A 19,814-nucleotide genomic window follows, 5' to 3' on the forward strand; every position below is an offset into this window, starting at 1 on the left:
GGGTGAAAAGAGCTGCTAGTATGAATAAAAGAAAGACCTTTTGTTACAGCCGCTGATTTCCTCTGTGTGTGTGTGTGTGTGTGTGTGTGTGTGTGTGTGTGTGTGTGTGTGTGTGTGTGTGGCCTAGCATTACTATACTTGTGGGGACCTAAATCTGTTTACACAGTCACGTGTGGGGACTCGCTTCCCTTATGGGGACAGATTGGAGGTCCCTATGAGGGGAATCATTAATTTTAGGGTGAAGACTTGGTTAGGTTTAGGGTTAGGTTTAGGGTAAGGTTAAGGGTTAGGGTTAGGCATGTGTTGGTTATGGTTAAGGTTAGGATAAGTCTCCAGGAAATGCATGTAAGTCAATGTAATGTCCCCTGAAGTGATGTATACATGGTGTGTGTGTGCGTGTGTGCGTGAGTGTGTGCGTGTGCAAATGAGCTGTACAGTTGCCCCTATGTCATTGGCTGCCCCGCCCTCGTATCATCCGAAGAGGTGATTGGATCGCCGTCATCCAATCCCTGCCTGCTTCCGGCACATCTTCCGGGGGAGGAGTACAAAGGCCGGGGACGGAGATCATTCGGGAGGCTCTGGGATGTGGGACAGACGCCTCTAGCTTCGTGGTGTATTTACTTGTTGGTTGACGTAATGCTGTGGTGTTGTGTGTTAAAGCGATACTGTTTAACAGCGTGTTAAAACTGTGCTTCTGTACTTCGTAAGATATTGCCGTATCAATTGTGTGAGTAGAATCCAGGTTAGCTTAGCGGTTAGCGCCTGTGGATTACCAGCAGCTGTATTTTTGCAGAGCCCTCTTTGTTACTTATACCACTTTAGAAGTGAGGTTTTGTTTCCCTTTTGTGTATTATTCTCTGATGTCTACTACCTATATAACTCTCTTTTGGAGTTCTCCTTTTGTTAATTATTAGGCAACAGTACTTGGCCCTTTGTTTGTGCCAAGCTATATGCCTTATTATTTTGTTCCACGGCTATAGTTATAATAAAACCACTTATAACTTTTACCAATTTCATTCTGGTTTGTGTTTCTTCCCTTTGGTTCCCCTAGCCCAGTAGGGAATGTAATACCTTTTGAACATTAAAGCATGGAAACATGTCATACTAGAGACACAAAATATAAATATTAATCTAGTATGAACAGAATAGATGCCCTTTACTAACGAATCTTTGGAAAAGCCAAGGAAAAGTGACCTCTGGGGACTGCAGTGCAGAAACACAGCAGTAAGTAAGTAACCAGAAACGTTACCATAATGCGTTCTTACCACAGTCATGAGCAGCTTGTCGAACCACTGCAGCTTGAGCTCTGCGCGCGGCCACATGTCGGGCCTGAGGGCGGACTTCATTAGGCTGACGCAGCGCCGCGACAGCAGCTCCCCCGGAGACCCCGCCACGTTGGTGCTGTCGTTCACCTGGACAGGAGACGAAGACAAAAGTTGGTGATCATTATCAGCGACAAGTGTCTTTCATCTCTGATAGAATGCATTTTGATTCTTTTGTTGTTTCTTAAATGTTCAGAATCAAAAATCAGAATCCCTTTATTAGTCCCACAGAGGGGACATTTACATTGTTACATCAGAAAAAGAGCCAAAGACAGCTTAATGTTATCTAAGCATGAATACAAAAGTATTAAAGATATCAAATACAAACATTTAAAAGTTACACATTTGACAAAATACACATCCTTTAACAGCTCTGAGGATTTAGCAGCCAGGTATATATTGCACAGTTTTTAACGGCATATATATAGCACATATTGCACATAGTTGGTATTTAACAACAAGAGGTGTTATAGTCTGTGTTGTTGTGTGTGGGGGTCTACTAGGGGCCGTGGTGGTTATATAGTTAGTGCTAAAAATACAAAAATTGAAAGAGCGTAAAGGGGTGATAAACAACACAGAGAAAGAAGAGACCAGGACTGTCACCATATGCTGTTATTTTATTCATGCAGCTACAGTGGGAGGGAGCCCTGCAGAAGCTTCATTTTTAGAAGCATCCTGGAGCGAGTCAATGAATCCCTATCAGCTGCAGGTGTGCTGTTCTTTGGTGGATGTTAATCCTCTGGGGGCCGGGGGAAAAGATACCATTTTTCCTACAGGGATCGATTCAGTATCACAATACACTGATATCGAGCGGGGTACAAAGAGAAGATTATGTTTCTTTAGACTGTTCAGTGAGCAGCGATTCATCCCCAGCGGTTATACAGAAGGTTATAATCAACAGAGATGGTTGGATGAGCAGTGAGAGAGGAGCTTGGCCCCGAAAAAGAAAGAAAGAAAGTAGGAAAGAGTCAAGGTGAGTGAAACCTCAGCAGTCTATTTCAAGCAAGGTCATCACTGCCACTAAACCAAGGGACAGCTGTGTGAGGCGACGCATACAGGACTGTGTGTGTGTGTGTCTAAACGTATCTCTACACACACACACAGCCACCAGGTGTGTCCTACCTTCACAACAGAGGGGCAAGGATGGCTGTGTCCTACCTGGCAGGCACTACGGATGGCAGAACTGAACCTAGTGTGTGTCAGAGTTGGAGGGTGGTGTGTGTGTGTGTGTGTGTGTGTGTGAGAGAGTTGAGGTGTGTGTGAAGGTGTTACCTGGCATGCGATCCTGATGAGGAAGTTGACCACGGTGTCCGTATGTTGTTTCTCGACAGGCTTTGTGAGCAGGGTCTCTGTTCCTGGCATGGACTGGCTGCGGCCAAACACCTGAAAAACACATCAAAAAAACATTTGAGGGTTTTAATATTTTAGATTTTTTTTTTGTTTTAAAGATAAGATTAGAATGTTTCTCTAATAAACACTATGAAAGGTCAAAATACAGCTAGCAAAATGTTAAAAGTACGATATTTTTTACATTAAGGGTGCAAGGAATAGCATTTTACATTAACTATACATGTCAAATGTACAGTGTGAAGGGTAATAGTAAAACTAAGCGGACTTCATGGTCAAACTCAGGGACAGCGGTGCAGACGCTGCATGGTCTGTACAAACCGAGGGGCTTTTGTGCATTTCTAAGAGTGGAAAGTAGGCTGCAACTAAGACTTTCTGAAAATAGCCCTGGCACATTGTTTGACTAATTAACTTTTATTTTCATCTTAAGCAGAAACAAATGCTGCTGTTGCATGTTTTAGTTTTTTTAAATATCAAGTTTTGGGATTACTTATTCTTTAAGTTTCAAGATTAATGTGTGCTGTTGCGGGGTTTTTTAGGTAAAAGAGATTTTTTTTTTTTTCACAATATCTTGAGTTACACCTGAATCATTGGAAACAGAGGACAAATATTGATGAGTTGTTCAAAATGTATAAAAAAGGATGTTCACATCACATTAAATAAGGAATACTGAAAATCACCAGGATAAGTATTCTTAGGGTGGTCCTTAAAATTGAAAGTGGGAAAGTCTAAGCTCCATCCCACAGAATTCATAACAAATTCCGGTGGTTGGAACTTAAAATAAATGAATTTGAAAATGTACATGGCACTAACGGCCCCGTCCACACAGCGGCATGCGTTGAAGCTTGCCGGCGGGCGTGTCTGAAACTCGACCAACAACCAATCACATGAATCTCCCGCCCCTGACACACAAGAAGGGGTTTGATTGGCTAGAGCTTGTACTGGCATATGATTCGATTGGCTGACGCTTCAAAAGTTGAACATTGCTCAACTTTTGCAGCAAGCCACGCCAGCAAAGCTCCGCTTCCCACAATGCAGTTCGGCGAAAAGTGACATCACCCCATTCAAAGTGAATGGTGAAGCTTTCAACGCACGCCACTGTGTGGACGGGCCGTAAGGATCACCCTAAAGTATTCTACAATAGTTAAGGAGAATAAATCAACTTCATATGTATTATGTCTAAAGTCAAAGATGAATCTTGATTGGGACAAATTTGACCTCGAGTCACCCAAAACAATTCTGCTGGGTCTCCCCAGACCCCAACACCGAATTATACACTTTTTTTTTTTAGAGACCTTCAGACTTGGCCACAATTTTCAAAATCAGTTTTGTAGTGTTTATATATCTGTGGTGGATATCATGAAGCCTTGTTCAGATACAAAAACTAGAGCGTAGTTATTATATCATTTTAACTTGAAACGGGTCACAGGAGACCCCAACACAACATAAGGGTTAAAGGCTAAACATATGTTTTGGTTTCTGTCGGAGGGAGGGAAGCTAGCCCAAAATCTTGCAGCTCTTGAAGAAGGAGCCTCATTTAGCTGTGAGTGTCACTACAGATGGAGTTCCCTCTTTCACAGAGTGGGAGTGTGTAGGGGACGGTTTGGAATTAGGCCAGAGAGTTACCCACTATAAAGCGAATCCATGGACAAAGTGACCGGACACTGGATCCTGCCCTAAACTCTTTTCCTAAACAAACTCACCGCTGATGGAGCTCCTGTTGCCGTGCGGAACCTCTTGGCGTCCGGTCCTGCAGCAGCAGCAGCTCCTCCTCCTCCTCCTCCTCCTCCTCCTCCTCCTCCTCCTGCTGCTCCTCCTCCTCCTCCTCCTCCAGGAGCAGTGACAGCAGAGGAAGAAGAAGCTTCCAGAGACAGAGCTCGTTTCACTGCCCCCCCGCTCGTCCCCTCACCACCAGCCACAGCTTCAGCATCCGACTCCGGCTGGACAGTCAGGAGATTCAAAGGTTTTAATGCACAAAGTTAAAGTGTAGAAATGGCAATGACATTCTTCTGACCTGAGCCGCTCCAACATATATAATAAAATACAAAAAACTAAATAAAATGTAGTGCAAAAAGTGTATATAGAGGAAGTGAAGAGGAGCATTACGTTATTACAGCTGAATGAAACCAAAGAGTATATATGCTGTAGTTTCTGACCACAGCAGTATTTATGGACTAAGACAATGTTTGATAAATGGCCCTTTCTTGTGACATAATAAGCATGTCAGCAGTGATTATTAGAAACGCGTAGAATAAAGAATAGAGAGAAGTTAAGGCATTCACAGTCATTTCAACAAGGCGCCTTAAAACACTGCTGTTGTTCACACAATCATAAGGAAATAAAAAACTGTACGTAGACTGCCTCCTGAATGTTTGTTACGATAAATCCATGAACACACCAGCTGGTCTTTGATCCTCTGTAACTCCCACTTGATGACCACTTCAGCCAGATCCACGGCCAGCTTCCTCTGCTCGATGGTGACACTGGGGGTGAAGCCCAGGCGCTGCATGGCGCTGATCATGTGCTGAACCAGGTGGTGGCGCACTGGGTAGTACACCTGGAAGGACACAGCAGTGCGTTAATAACAGAGGAATCAATGATACGTTAAATCAGTCAGATAAAATAGTAATAAAAAGTGATTAAACTTCAAGAATATTACAATCTGCTGCGTGAAAGCTTCCATACTTGGTATTCTAAACACAGAGTGCCTTGTTAGACTTGACTGCATGTTCTTCTCCTAAAGCTCTGACGCCAGATGGTCAGTGATGCCGATGGCAGAGTTCAAAAGAAGGATAGTGAGAAAGGCTGAACAGATGCCAGAGCAGTGCTTAAAGAACACAGAACCTTTACATAAAATGTAAATGCTTGGGGACATTTTTTATTTTATAATCCTTACTTTACAAACAAGCACAACTTAAGCGTCGACACTGCAAAATAGATTTAATAGACACACTGCATACGTTTCCCAAAATGTGATGAAATGAAGCATCCAAGTTCTGCATATTCAATTCACATTGGTTTGATATTTCTGGTTAGGCAAACTTGTTTTGGGAGCAACCTCTGACTTCCCCCAGCTTCCAGTTAAATGACCACATATGAATTACAATAGCTCCGACTGCCTTAGCAACCATCCAAAAAGCAATTAGGAGGGGTGTTTTGGGGTAATTCTTCCAATCAGAGGTCAGATGGCTCGAGGAGCACCATAATCACGAATGCTATAAACGTGATTCCAAAAGCCACTGCTTTTGTTTTTGGGGAGAATTGAATTTTTTAACATTTCCAATTCTTTGCTCCAGATTTTAGGGTGATAATTCCCAATCACTTTGAGCCACTGAGTCAGAAGAGGCAAAACTCTGAAGTTGTATTCCCACTTAGTCTGAAGGACATGATGACACACACTTAGCCCTGAGAATTCACACTCAAGCGTCACACTCAAGAGTCACTTAACTTCATCGCAAACTGAACCGGGACTCTCCAAACGCGCTGACAAGAGAGCAAGAGATGAGGTGTCTATCTGCCAGTGTCAGAGAATATTAAAGCCTCTCACTTTGAGGGTAATTATAGACGATAGAGCGCGGCTTCACAGGCCCTTAATGACAGCGTGGCTAAGCCCTGTCCATCACGTGTGCACACACACAAACACCATTTCTTTATCTAACACACACACACACACAAGGTCTCTCATCTGTCTGTCATTATCTGCTCCCCAGCGTAATTATGCTGATGTGATTACATTAGATTAGTCATCTGGCCCAGTGAGAGCAGCCTCTCAGTGAGACAGAGGGAAGCTGAAGGGAATGTCAGACTTCTGCTGAGAGACCCTCGCTCTCTGACCCGGGGAGGCAGCGGACAGCAGCCGGACGGGCGAGAGGGCAGAAAGTGTGTGTGAAGTTTGAGGAGGAAGGCAAAAAAAAAAAGGCCAACCATCCTTTAGCTGGTGGTGCCAGAGTAGGCGTGGCCTGTGATACTCCTACTTTGACTTAAGTACAAGCTCTGAGCACTTGGAAGTGCCTGCATTAAGGCGATTAAAAGGTGGCTCACTGTTAGCACTGCTGCCTAGATCTGATCCTGTTTTTGATTAGGAGGCACTGTCAATTTCAAACTCAAATTTGGTGAATCAACTAGTCCAAAAAAAGGATAAACTGGGTCAGACGAGATGATCCAACTTTTAATGATGATGCTCCATTCCTATTAGGCCCGGTTAAGAGGCATCATTTAATTCAGGGCACTCAGATAATCAGTAAAAATAGCTCCTCAGCTGTTTTCCCCCACATGTGGTTCTCTGAAATTGCCGAAGCCACACTGAGCAGGGAGGCTGGTCGGGGATTTGCATGATTCCCAGCTAACCCTGGTTCACAGGAAATGAGTATGAGACAGTGACATTTGACAGTAATTAGTTATCCTTGAAAAGGTGGTATAAATAGGGCAGCATTTGTTTTGATTATTCCGTACGGCCCAGCCAGCCAAATGAAAACCGCTGGGTATCAATACATCCAAGACAGAGTGCAGGAATGAGTCTTTAACCCGGGAATGAGTCAGCATTTTTGTTTCCGTTAGCTTTTTTTTTTACCCGTTTTTTGGTTCGATAACTGACCTAAGATCTGTGATTAACTCAAGCGTACAAGATTTTAAGATTTGTCGCATCTTAAAGAATGCGTTTCCTAAAAAGTTGCTAAATGAAACTGTGCATTAGCTGCCGTTAGCTTAGCGGTGGTGACTTCCTTCTCACTTCTGGCGATTGCACTAAAAAAAGATGTTTGATTTTTGAAAATCACATTGGCTTTTGTCGTCCATTTGTTCCTTTGTTGCCAACTTCCGGGTTGGCTTGTAAACAAATCGCTGCACCACTCACAGTGAAGGGCTGACAGAAAGTGGTGTAGACAAAACTGATTTCTGTTATATCTGCTCACCCTGAAGTGCTGCACGATGAGGTGCAGTATGTGGACCAGCTGTGGTACAGTGTGTCCCTCCTCCACGATGATTTTGCGAGTCCAGTGGGTCAACATCTGGTGGCCGTCCTCCATGCGGGCGGGAACAGCTGGAGTGAGGATGGCCATCGCCTGTCGCACGATGGCCCGAGCCTCCATGGTGTGGGCCTTCAGCAGGCTGTGGAAGACCTGAACAGAGGAGACGTTATGCTGTTTTTCTATCATTCTATAATCTACATGTTGATTAGCATTGATGCTCATCGATATATTTTTAAAAGACTCTTTCAACTACTGTGAAATATTTATAATAAATAGTATGTGGAACACAACATGGAAAGGAATAGGAAAACTAAAATGACACTCCTAAAAAAGTGCATACCAACTCCACCCACCCACCCACCCACCCACCCACCCACACACACACACACACACACACACACACACACACACACACACACACACACACACACACACACACACACACACACACACACACACACACACACACACACACACACACACACACACACACACACACACACACACACACACACACACACACACACACACACACACACACGTTGCCTGATATACATGGATTCTTTTTTTAACTTCATTTAGTATCGTCTACATCTGCTTCACAAATCAGCCATGTTTTTATCTCCATTCTTCCGTTCGCTCTTAGCCCCTCCTCTCTCTTTGCACGTCTCCTCACCTGCAGCACGATCTTCTTGTGGATGGCGAACTTGGCGATGATGTGAGCCAGGAGCAGGTGTCCGCTGTATTTGCATGCGGGGTCCACGCAGGCTTTGGGCAGCAGGCAGGGCCAGGCGAAGGTCATGAGGCGCCGCAGCTTGCTGTTGCGCGACTTGTTGTTGTCATGGATGTGGTGGGGGGCGTGCTCCACCAGCAGGGTGGAGAACTGCAGGAGGCAGATTCTCAGAGAGTCCAGCAGGTCCGCCTGCTTCTCTGGGTCCAGAACCTTGGAGAGGGATGGAAGAGACGTGGGGTTAGAGATGGTTGAGTGAGAGGGAAACAAAAGCTTTTGTAAGCAGTCAATAACAATTAATCTAGGGATATAAGTGCGCTTATTTTGGCTGATATTGCAATTACTTTATTTGAGATAATGATTATGATTGAAACATTATTCACATTATTATTGAAACATATTGATGAGTGATTTTTTTTTTTTTTTTTTTTAAATCAGATTTGTAAAAAATAATACTCTTTTATTCACTCTGTAGAATACCGTTTGTAGGCCGGGACTTCTCTGCACGACAATAATACTTCTTTCAGATAATTTTACATATTTTGTCCAGGGTATATGCAGGAATCCTGAAGTCAAATGTAACACCTTTTAAGACCTTTTCCATACATTGTAAGACCTCATCTCCACTTTGAGTTCTAACCGGTTACCTTGGCAACACACTTTACCTCACATTGACTATATACAGTATTGATTGTCCTTCCTCCTTATCTTCCAACCATTTGGACGCTAACTTGCATTTCCCCATAACGATGTTGCTTAGCAACCGGCGTAAACGGACCTTCGCGCGCTATCAAGCAGTGAGCGTGTGATGTCCTGTTCAGATGACGTCAAACCCAACGGGATGCCATAAATAAAGTACACAGAATCACACTACACACCTACGCAATGATTACATTCAGGCAGACTGTAGAATACAACCTCTTTGGACCATTTATATACTTATTGAAAACAAGCTACAAAATGTAATACCTTGGGAAATTCAGTTTAATAGCCTTCATTTTCGCTAAATTTATTTATCAACTTTTAATACTTTAAGACCCCGCGGACCCCCTGTTGTCTTTACCAAATGTTGCATTAAGTAACATTTGAATATCATTTTGTTCCCCAACCAGCACTGGAAATCAAAAAATCCAATAATGGTGCAGGAATGAGTCCTATGTCTGGGAATGAGTTAGCATTTTATCACTCAGTTTCCCTCGTCTTAAAGAGGACATATTACACACATGTTCAGGTTCATTTCATTGCACTGTTACATATTTCCAGTTCACTCATTGTGCGACCCGTAATGAATGAAATGTTATTTTTCCCAGGTGGTGAGATGCTTTGTGTGTGAAACAAAACACTTATTTTGTTGCGTAGAAACCAAAACGCCTCACACCTGTTGTTGAGTGTTTAAGTTTGACTATGTGCAGACAGAGAAAAGAGATGTCTTGGATTGCTTAATGCACCATAAGGCGTTATAAAGAGAAACACATTTTGTGAACATGTCGTTTGCCTGAAGTGTACTGACGGATGTTTCACAAAATAACATTTGAATGATGTCGCAGCACAATGAAGCCCCAGCTAAGAGGGACAGAGGCAGCTGAGGGAGGAAATGAGTCTCAACCGGCACGTAGACGAGCCATTAGCAGCCATTAGGCCTGGTGTTAGTCAGTGATGAGATCCGCCACAGCACAAACAAACATGCTGACCTTTCACATGGTCACAACATGACATTTACACCAGGAATTACAGCCCGGGCTGACGAATGAAATGTGACGGTGGGGAGGGTGAGATAAAAACAGAGACAGATGGAAAAAAGAGGAGGAAGAGACGGAGAGAACGACCGAAATTAAGGAGGCAAGTAATGTGTGGAGGCCACTGGAGAAAAAGACTAAGTGGGATGTAGTTGATGATGAGTGAGAGTATGGAGATGTGCTGGACTGATAAGACATTATGAGAGGAAATGCAGCAGATAATTAAATCTGGGAGATGGATAGAGAGACAAAGCTGGTGAGTAATGAACGAAAGAAGGGGGAGAAGAGAGCAGATTGAATTTGAAGAGAATACCTGCAAGCCTAAGAGTGTGTGTGTGTGTGTGTGTGTGTGTGTGTGTGTGTGTGTGTGTGTGTGTGTGTGTGTGTGTGTGTGTGTGTGTGTGTGTGTGTGTGTGTGTGTGTGTACCTTAGTGATGAAGACACTGGTGATGCTCTCTGGATTGTCTCCTTCAGGATTGGGGGGTCCAAGCAGCTGCTCCCCTTCCCCCTTCTCAAAGCTGTGCAGGAAGGCTAGATTCAAGATGTGCTGCAACACCTGAGAAACAAGAAAAACACACTATTTATTTTTTCAATCGATTCCATTTACCTAGAAGAACACGCAACCTGGAGTCCTTCAGGTTTTCAAAGAGTCACAAAGGGTGATGTCGCCGATAGCACGGCATTAACAAAAGGAGAAAAATCAGTGAGGTATCTTTCAAAAGCTGCACTCTCTCAACTCTTCATGACAAATAAGTAAGTGATGAAATATTGATTTACTCTCGGGTCTATTCTAAAATCAGAGCGACACGAGTCCTTTTTCAAGTTGTAGATCTTTTGAGAGTGAGAAATAACTTGGAGCATAAAGACGCACTTGAGGAACAGCACAGTCAAAGGCCACCCAATACAATGGTTATAGAAAATGTGTCATTTCAAGAATCGGATGAAAAAGACAATTACAAAATCCTTTCTGAACATTAAAGCATGTTAACTCGTCACAGGAGAGGCACCAAATACAACAGCCTTTAAAGGTGGGGTAGGTAATTCACTTCAGAAACACTTTTTTATATTCCATGGAATGCTCTTAACATCCCGATAGCAATGAATATATGAAATGCTTTGACAATAAATATATTTAAAAAATGTCATCTGTGGAAGCCGTGGCGCTGTAAAAAGCACGACCAATCATCTGAGCCAGCCCGGCTAAAATAACTGGATGGCCTACCTGCCTGTCAGCCTTCCATCTGTGCACAAACTTATCTCGTGCCCTCATTGGTCATGTGCACGTTCGTGTGTGTTGGAGGAGGGGCTCTGTAAGGAAGTCTGAAGGAAGGGGCAGATTTCTTTCGGCTGCGTACTTTCAAATTCTAGCGCACTCCAGCTGGTTTCTCCGTTCTTACCTTCCCTACCTTTAACACATCTTCAAAAAATTGGAAGCAAAAGTAAAATATTGCTGAAAGAAAGCAAGAAAGGCTTGAATTGCAATTTAAACACTTAAGGGATTGTTATCTCCGAATGAAGAGAAAGGCTTGACTAGCCAGTAAAAAGCCGAATAACGACCATACATCTAACGACTGCATTTCATAAAGAAGCTGCTATCTGTTAATGAACCCTCTATTCCATCCATCACTGGGGAGGACGGGGCATCGCTCAGCGGAGAACGAGCTGTGGCAGCATATGTTCAAGCTTCTCCATTAGCACATTATTCACATGCATGGCTGATAGACTCACACACACACACATGCAGAAACACACACACACAACTAAATGAAGACACAAAGAAGGAGCGTGGAGCACCAGTCTGTTCCTCGGCCTCATCTGTTCCTATTCACTCTGAGCTCTGTGACATCAATCACTGCAGGGTGGCAGTGTATTTCTGTAATGCCGTTAGATGTTGGGCTCCTGCAGGCTGTGTGTTAACTTACACACACACACAATACCTCTGGTCAAGGGGCCGATATCTGGCTCTGCATGCGTCTTAATTATCTTTAATTATTTTTACATGCATTAAAACAAACAGCATGAGTGTGTTGTAGCAGCAGTAGTAGTATGCCTTCATTCACACCAGGAATGTACAAATAATTGATGTGATTGTGAAGTAGCCGCAGGATGTCTCGAGCAACTACCACTTGCATTCTTGAATTATATCAATCGTTCTAGGGCTGCTCAATTAATCGTATTTTAATCGCGATTACGATTATGGCTTGCAACGATCACGAAAACAACTTAATCGAAATAAAACGATTATTTTTTTATTATTACATTTTTTTTTTTTTTTTTGTTCAGTTGAATTATACTTAAAGTTCAGGGTAATCAACTGTTAAAAAAAATACTGTTCACATTTTCTTTCTCCAATAGATTGATTTTTTCAAAGTAAATGGATAATCATTTTTAATAATCGTGATATCAATTATTGACCCAAATAATCGAGATTAGGATTTTTGCCATAACCGAGCAGCCCTAAATTGTTCTAAGAGTAATTTGTCTATTCGTAGTCAGTACACACGTTTTACATACTGTAGGTGAAGAGCTGCTGGATCTCACTGGATTCAAACTTCAAAGCAGCCCTGTTGTGCTTTTGGGGGTTTTCCCTTTATATAGGTTTGTGTGCATGTAAATGGTCTGCAAACGCTAAAATCCCAAAGTTCCCTCCGGAGTGACATCACTATGTATAACCCAAGCTTCTATTGGCTAGCACACCGACACATAGTACGTGAGGCTATGGGGCGGGACATCTCCAAGCGGTTGACCAATCACACCAGTCGGCCAGCTAACAAATCAGAGCAGACTGGGCTCTGGTTTCAGACAGAGGGGGAAAAGAGGTGCTGCAGCACAGGCAGTATGAGACAAAGAGCTTTTTTGAACATTAAAGCATGGAGACATGTCACAGGAGAGACACTACATACTCGTTTAAACCTGAACATTAGCATACTGGGCCACTTTAAGGTAAGTTGCTGAGAAATCTGCATCAATAATGTGATTTTATTCAGTTAATTTTGTTTAACGCTTGTTCAAGAATATAATTCATTTGTGTTAATAAAAATGCACTTAGATGTTAATCTGCTGCACCTTCTATTAAGACATGTTTTAGAAGAACATTAGTCTCTATAATTAATTATGTTGCAAAGAAGTAAAAAACACTTTTAATGTGAAAACCTTTTCCCTCTTCACCCACACCTAACACGCACAGCTGTAGGTTTTGTGTACAACAAAATGTTTTGCTTGTAGATTTGAATTCCCTAGATAATGTGTTGTTGTTCACATACTAGAAGAGGTTTATAACTAATGCAAACATATTCATTTGTTTGAACCACACCGTTTGATTTCACTCTCCAGTGAGGAGCGGATACAGGCACAGCATGAAGACCGATTCAACATAGTAGAAAACTTCTGCTGCACTGTGCATCATGTCGGGAACATAAAAAGGAGTAACAGAATGTGAAAGAGACGCGCTGTGTTTGTAAAGTTCATCCACTTCTTTGTTTGCCTGTCTGCTTGGAATAAAATCCATGAATTGTCAAAAACGTTTAAACAAAAAAGCAGTTTTTTCAGTGAGAACTTTTTGGACGAAACAAAAGAGACAATACTGGAGCTCTCTCTCTCTCTCTCTCTCTCTCTCTCTCTCTCTCTCTCTCTCTCTCTCTCTCTCTCTCTCTCTCTCTCTCTCTCTCTCTCTCTCTCTCTCTCTCTCTCTCTCTCTCTCTCTCTCTCTCTCTCTCTCTCTCTCTCTCTCTCTCTCTCTCTCTCTCTCTCTCTCTCTCTCTCTCTCTCTCTCTCTCTCTCTCTCTCTCTCTCTCTCTCTCTCTCTCTGCCTCCAAGTGAAATATTCTCGGAGACCCCGGTGATGCAAGAACCTGACACACACACACACACACACACACACACACACACACACACACACACACACACACACACACACACACACACACACACACACACACACACACACACACACACACACACACACACACACACACACACACACACACACACACACACACACACACACACACACACACACACACACACACACACACACACACACACACACACACACACACACACACACACACACACGATATTATGCTCCCGTGAAAATGCTAAAGGCAATTACTCAAATGTCAGATGACTACCAGACTCTTGCTCACGAGTCCGATCAACACAAACACATCTTCGGTCTCCCAGCCTCACGTGCACAGCGAGCATCTGCTGTGCACCAGAGGAGGACAATTAAGGGAAAAACAACAATATGAGCAACATTCTGACGGAGGGTCTGCTATCTGAGGGACTCAAATCTGCTCTGCTAAAAAGTCACACGCAGCATTTGGGTATTGGAAACATAGAACACAGTTCATTGTGTTTTTTTCTCCCCTTGTCCATATGTCACTGGGGCAAAAAGGGGTACAGTGGAGTGAACAGCATCCTAAACATAAGTGTATGTCCTTGGATATGGGAGGGGGGGTGTGTGTGTGTGTGTGTGTGTGTGTGTGTGTGTGTGTGTGTGTGTGTGTGTGTGTGTGTGTGTGTGTGTGTGTGTGTGTGTGTGTGTGTGTGTGTGTGTGTGTGTGTTCTTACACAGCCATTTGGCATTGTGCTAGTAAGTGGCAGCCAGGCCAGGCCTTCCCCACTGACCCGTTTGTACTTAACAGCAGTGCTGTTGCTCTTCTGTGCCAGGTTGCGTGCCTATTACAGCTGGGCAAAATGTGTGTGTGAGTGCGTGTGTGTGCGCGTGCGTATATGAGGGAGAATGAGCTTAATTAAAAAGCAGCCTGAATGACTGTAATGCTTGCAGCAGCAGCAGCAGCAGCAGCAGCAGCAGCAGCAGCAGCAGCCGGTCAGGTGGAGGGGACAGAAGCATTCATCTGTGAGCCTCTGAGGGTCTGACACCACACACAATGACCTTCATGACTCTGTCAAAAAACTTCTGGTGCAAAACACACCAACCAGAAAAGAGACAGAGATCAGGGCCCACACCGAGGGCAAGCTCAAAGAATTCCATATCATTATAATTCATCATTAATTATAGGACTGGGCACCAAGGCAAGAAATAAACCTTGCATATTTAGGCCCAATCTAAGATTTAATCTAGTTTTCCAGCACAATGCAAATGGCTTTCCCGTTTATAAGGCCAGAATGTAGCCCCGGTTTCAAATGATCATATTCATATAACATTTGTTTTCTTAAGCAGGCTATATAAAACTAAAAATGAGCAATAACTGCTGTGCTAGCAAGCTGCACGCTCAAAATAATCCCTCCCTGCAAATGTTATTGTGTCACTGGAAGTAAGAACTCCACTTCCAAATGTTGACCTTTTACACATTGTACGAAATCCATTCAATCTTTGCTGGTTTTGGCTTTTCACACAACCCATAAGACATATACGGTTTTAGTGGGACTGTGTATTATACCCCTGACTACGACTTTCATTCAAAACAAGTTTGTCAAAAGCCGTTGTTTTCAGGTGCCTGTAGTCATACATTGACTTTCCATCTCTTTTCTTACCTTAGCTTTAAGCTCATCGTTGAAGTGTGGGTCGTTGAACTCGACGAAGCGGAAGAACAGGGCCCTCTTTTGGGCGATGGAGTAGTTCTTAGGGATCTCCTCCTCCATGTACTCCTTCAGGAAGGTCATGTTGCAGAGGAAGCGTCCTGTGAAGGCCCGCAGCAGCTGGAACAGCAGCTCGATCTCTGAGTAGTTACGCCTGTTGACGAGACAGACGGTCAATAGGATCAGTGTAAGGAAAGAGATATGTCAACAACGATCCTGGACATAGGGAGTTTAGAAAACATCTCATGTGAGTTGGGTTAATTAGCCGGTTTTATGCTTGGAAATCAACTTTTTTTTTTTATCCTAAGAAGGTTAAATGAACACGCATGCTCGAACATCCGTGGCAGGAGAGGTCAGGGTTCATTGTAGGGTCTGAACTAAACATCTGCTGTGAGTCTAGCACTTTCTCTGTGCACAGACAGTGAGTAGGGGTGAGAGGTCATACATGATAGGAATGCCATTACAGTAGGTTATTTAAAGTAAGAAACTAACCTTAAAAGAAACGTTAAAAAAACTGGCCTTAACACTAGAACCGCCAGAGGTCGCTGTATACCTAAAACCGCCAATGGGTAAAATGTACCCGCTATAGATTTTCAAGGTACAATGTTATTTTATTTATCATACAGAACAGTGAGTTTTGATCGCACAGGGATGAAACTTATACCAATAGAATCTGTGGACTCTCAGCTTTTCATATGATATAGGTTGTGCAGATAGCATGAAGTTTAAAATATCGCTAAGAGTGCTGATTTAAACGCTTGGTGTTAGACTTGTGTTTTGTTTAGGTACAAATCCCTCTATCTCTCTCTATCGATATATCTGTAATGTTCTGTTCTATGAACATATAATTGTCTACATAAACAGACGACACGGACTACTTCTCTCATTCCGAGTGTCCATCTTTCTTCAACCGGCACGTAACCTGCACACATGCATTACGTCCTCAACGTGAGCTCAGTCATCCAAGATCTTGTATTCTCCAAGATGTTACACTATCTATAACTATCTATCTGTCTATCTCTCTCTCTATCCATCTATCAATATATCTATCTATCTATCTATCTCTCTCTCTCTCTCAATATATCTCTCTATCTATAAGGAACCGCAGTAGACAAAAGGCGTTGCTATAGCAACACGTCATGTTTACGCTGCATTTTCTATGAGGTAAATATTACCCGCTGGCGGATATAGGTATAAATGGCATTTTCTTTGCCGATTTTTTTCAATCTGACTTCATATTGACAATTGTTAACAACAGAGGGTGCTACATAACACACTTTCAGGAAAAGTCACGGGCTGGGAGACTTTAATATGTTATTGAACAAAAGTTACATACAATCAAAAAACAGCTGCGGGTAAAATGTACCCGTTGGCGGTTCTAGTGTTAAAAGCTTGTAGTTCTTACACAAGCTAATAACTCAAATACGTTACTTCAGTCATCATGTTTCACGGGTAGCATTGTTCATTTAGTAGAAGTAGTTGTTGGCCCAAAGGCTCATCAGCAATAATACCGTAATTTTCGGACTATAAGCCGCACCTGAATATAAGCCGCAGCAGCGGCATACCACTCTCGGTTCCACTTTTACTTTTGCGCGCTACCTGTCTCACTCTTTTCCGGCCTCCAGCTTTTCCTGCTGGAACCCGCCGCTTAAAGGTGGGGGTCCACGGACCGGCCATAGAGCCCATAGAGTTAAAGGTGTTGGCCGTTAGCTGTAAAAATCCATAGATTAGCCGCACCGTTATATAAGCCGCAGCGTCGAAAAATAGGGAAAAAGGCGCGGCTTATAGTCCGAAAATTACGGTAGTCAAGAGAGAGGGTTTGTTGTTTCTGCATAACGCAGATTTCAAAATCAAAAGTAAATTTTGAGATCGATTCTGTCCAACATTTAGGCTTTCCCAACTATTTGAATGAGTGTACATACTTGCAGTAGCTGAGCAGGCAGAACGCCAGCAGCTTGGGCTCCTTCCAGTTGGTGGCGGCCATGTTGTCTTTGCGATGTCTTTCCTGGAAGGCCTCGCTGACCCACACTCGTCTCAGCTGGCTGACCAGGGAGTGCTGCCCTGCCAGCCAGCCCTCATCGTTCTTCACTATGATGCTGATGATCTGTGGGGAGGGGACGGAGAATAAAAAAGTGAATTTGATGGATCTACTGAGAGTTATGCAGTGTTCAGAGTAGGACTAAGGGTAACCTTTACAAATATATGCATCTGACCTGACAAGGAATGGGAAATATGTCAATATTATATCAATATGGTGATATGAGAGTAACTATCGTCTGAATATTGGAATACTGCATAGGAGTTTCTCGGTTTGAAAGGCTGCATTAAAGTGAAGTGATGTCATTTTCTATGTTAAGCAGATTAAATATTGAGGTATTTGATCAGAAATATTGTCAAATGTGATGTTCTCCATATGGCCCAGCCCTTTGTGGCAGTGTATATACAACTGTTTACCTTGATAGCCTGAAACTGCAGGTCCAGTCTGGCTGTGGTGGTGGAGGGCGATCCGGGTCGAACCGTGGCTGCAGTGCCAGCGGGAACCAGCAGGGGGACGAAGCGGTTCGGATTAGAAGCCAGCACGTCTCTCAGAGGCTTGGCATCTTTGTGTTTCAGGAAACTCTGTATATCAAAACAAACACATACTGTAAATATGACACAAAAAGAGATGTAGTAACGGGTGGCAGAGAGAACCATCTTTATGGCATTGGGGCAACAGCTGTAAAATCCTGTTTAAAGAAAGATGATACAGAACATTAAGAACTGTTACTATTCGTCTCATTTTGGTGTTAACAGTACAACAGTGCCTCAAAAGGCCAATATATCCCTGATTATAGCCCATTACAAAAGCAGCTAAATGCAGTTTCAATGGCAAATGTGACTGAATAAAAGCGTTAAGAGACTGCGAAATAAAAGCTGCCGGTGTCTGACCATGATCAGGAAACTCTGTACAACAATAGATACACATATTGTAAAGACAAAATGTACAACATACAGTGTAAATAGTTTACTGGATTGGATTAATAGTTTTTCAGTAAATGAATCGTCATATTTTGATGTTAACAGCCACTGAGCCTGGAAAACGTGTCAATAAAGGCGTTCAGAGACTTCGAATAAAAGCTGCCGGTGTCTGACCATGAACATGCGGCTCCACTGGGGGTCGTTGAGCGTAGCCTCCATCATGAACAGCTCCACCGTCTGAGATGGGTGACGTGTCAGGAACTTGATCAGAGGCTCCCTGAAAGGACTGCCAGCCTGGAACCAGAGGGAAGAGAAATTAGAAAAAGGAGCAATAGTTCTGATTTAATGAAAGCTGTGCTGAATAACAGAAGTTTAAAATGCTACAAACACTATCAACTAGATCAATCAGGATTCAAATGTGTATAGCAGGATGTAAAAAATAATATGGTGTTCAAGTAAGTATTTCCCTATTGTTTTTAAATAACACCCTGCAATATTAACTTTTTATCCTACTACTGGTTGCTACTACACCGATTTTAAATTCTTTCTACCTTGGATGTGTATTTCTTTGATTTTATGTTATTACCATGCGCTTGACCTTTTTTTGTAACAATTTAGTCTACTGTTTTAATTTGGCTTTTTATCTGCCCTGTCCCCTTAGGTGTAACACTGTTAACTTTCCTGTAAATATTGGGCAAATAAATCAGAATCCAATCCATTGGATACTTACATAAAATGCATTAAGTATTCATGCTAAGGGTTATGAGTATTGTTTTTTACTGCTTCCAATACATTAGGCGCTTTCACACCGGAGGACTTTTCCCTTTTAGTTCCGATAGTTCCTGGGATTTTGCGTTCACACCAAAAAGAGAACTTAGTTCATGAGAACTTTTCCCCACTTTTCAGTCCCTGCTAGAGAGCAGGGACTATCCTGGGGAGAAAAAAGTTCCAATTTCTGATTGGCTGGCCGAATTGCAAACCACGCCCCGTAAAACTCGGAACAGTTTTGTGAAGCCGCCATTGTATTTGCTCGCACTAGCATTATTAACATTAGCCCCGCGCACCAACGGAGAGAGACTAACTTATGGCAACACAAAAGAAAACATGGGAGCGGTGGAGATGAGGAGGTGTCTGCGTTCTGGCGATTTACTCGGAAGCCAGTCCCCAACTCCGGGGACTTCGGGTGGCAGTATACGCCGTGAAGTTGTTT

At 42.9% G+C, this 19,814-nt stretch overlaps 1 protein-coding gene across 4 annotated transcripts in view; it reads right to left on the reverse strand.

Moving 5' to 3' along the window:
* trrap (transformation/transcription domain-associated protein) overlaps positions 1-19,814 on the reverse strand; it is a 116,397-nt gene that overhangs the window by 66,445 nt on the left and 30,138 nt on the right. For all 4 annotated transcript variants that reach the window (XM_079657576.1, XM_079657575.1, XM_079657574.1 and 1 more), the window contains 11 exons: positions 18,779-18,898; positions 18,101-18,265; positions 17,569-17,750; positions 15,602-15,800; positions 10,530-10,658; positions 8,313-8,579; positions 7,580-7,786; positions 5,068-5,226; positions 4,373-4,609; positions 2,595-2,705; positions 1,266-1,412 (listed from right to left, as the gene is read on the reverse strand). In XM_079657576.1, coding sequence (XP_079513702.1) covers positions 1,266-1,412; positions 2,595-2,705; positions 4,373-4,609; positions 5,068-5,226; positions 7,580-7,786; positions 8,313-8,579; positions 10,530-10,658; positions 15,602-15,800; positions 17,569-17,750; positions 18,101-18,265; positions 18,779-18,898 — 1,923 coding nt within the window. The remainder of the gene's footprint in view (positions 1-1,265; positions 1,413-2,594; positions 2,706-4,372; positions 4,610-5,067; positions 5,227-7,579; positions 7,787-8,312; positions 8,580-10,529; positions 10,659-15,601; positions 15,801-17,568; positions 17,751-18,100; positions 18,266-18,778; positions 18,899-19,814) is intronic.

Source organism: Notothenia rossii (genome assembly GCF_949606895.1).
Source record: "Notothenia rossii genome assembly, chromosome: 11".
NCBI classification, from domain to species: Eukaryota; Metazoa; Chordata; class Actinopteri; order Perciformes; family Nototheniidae; genus Notothenia; species Notothenia rossii.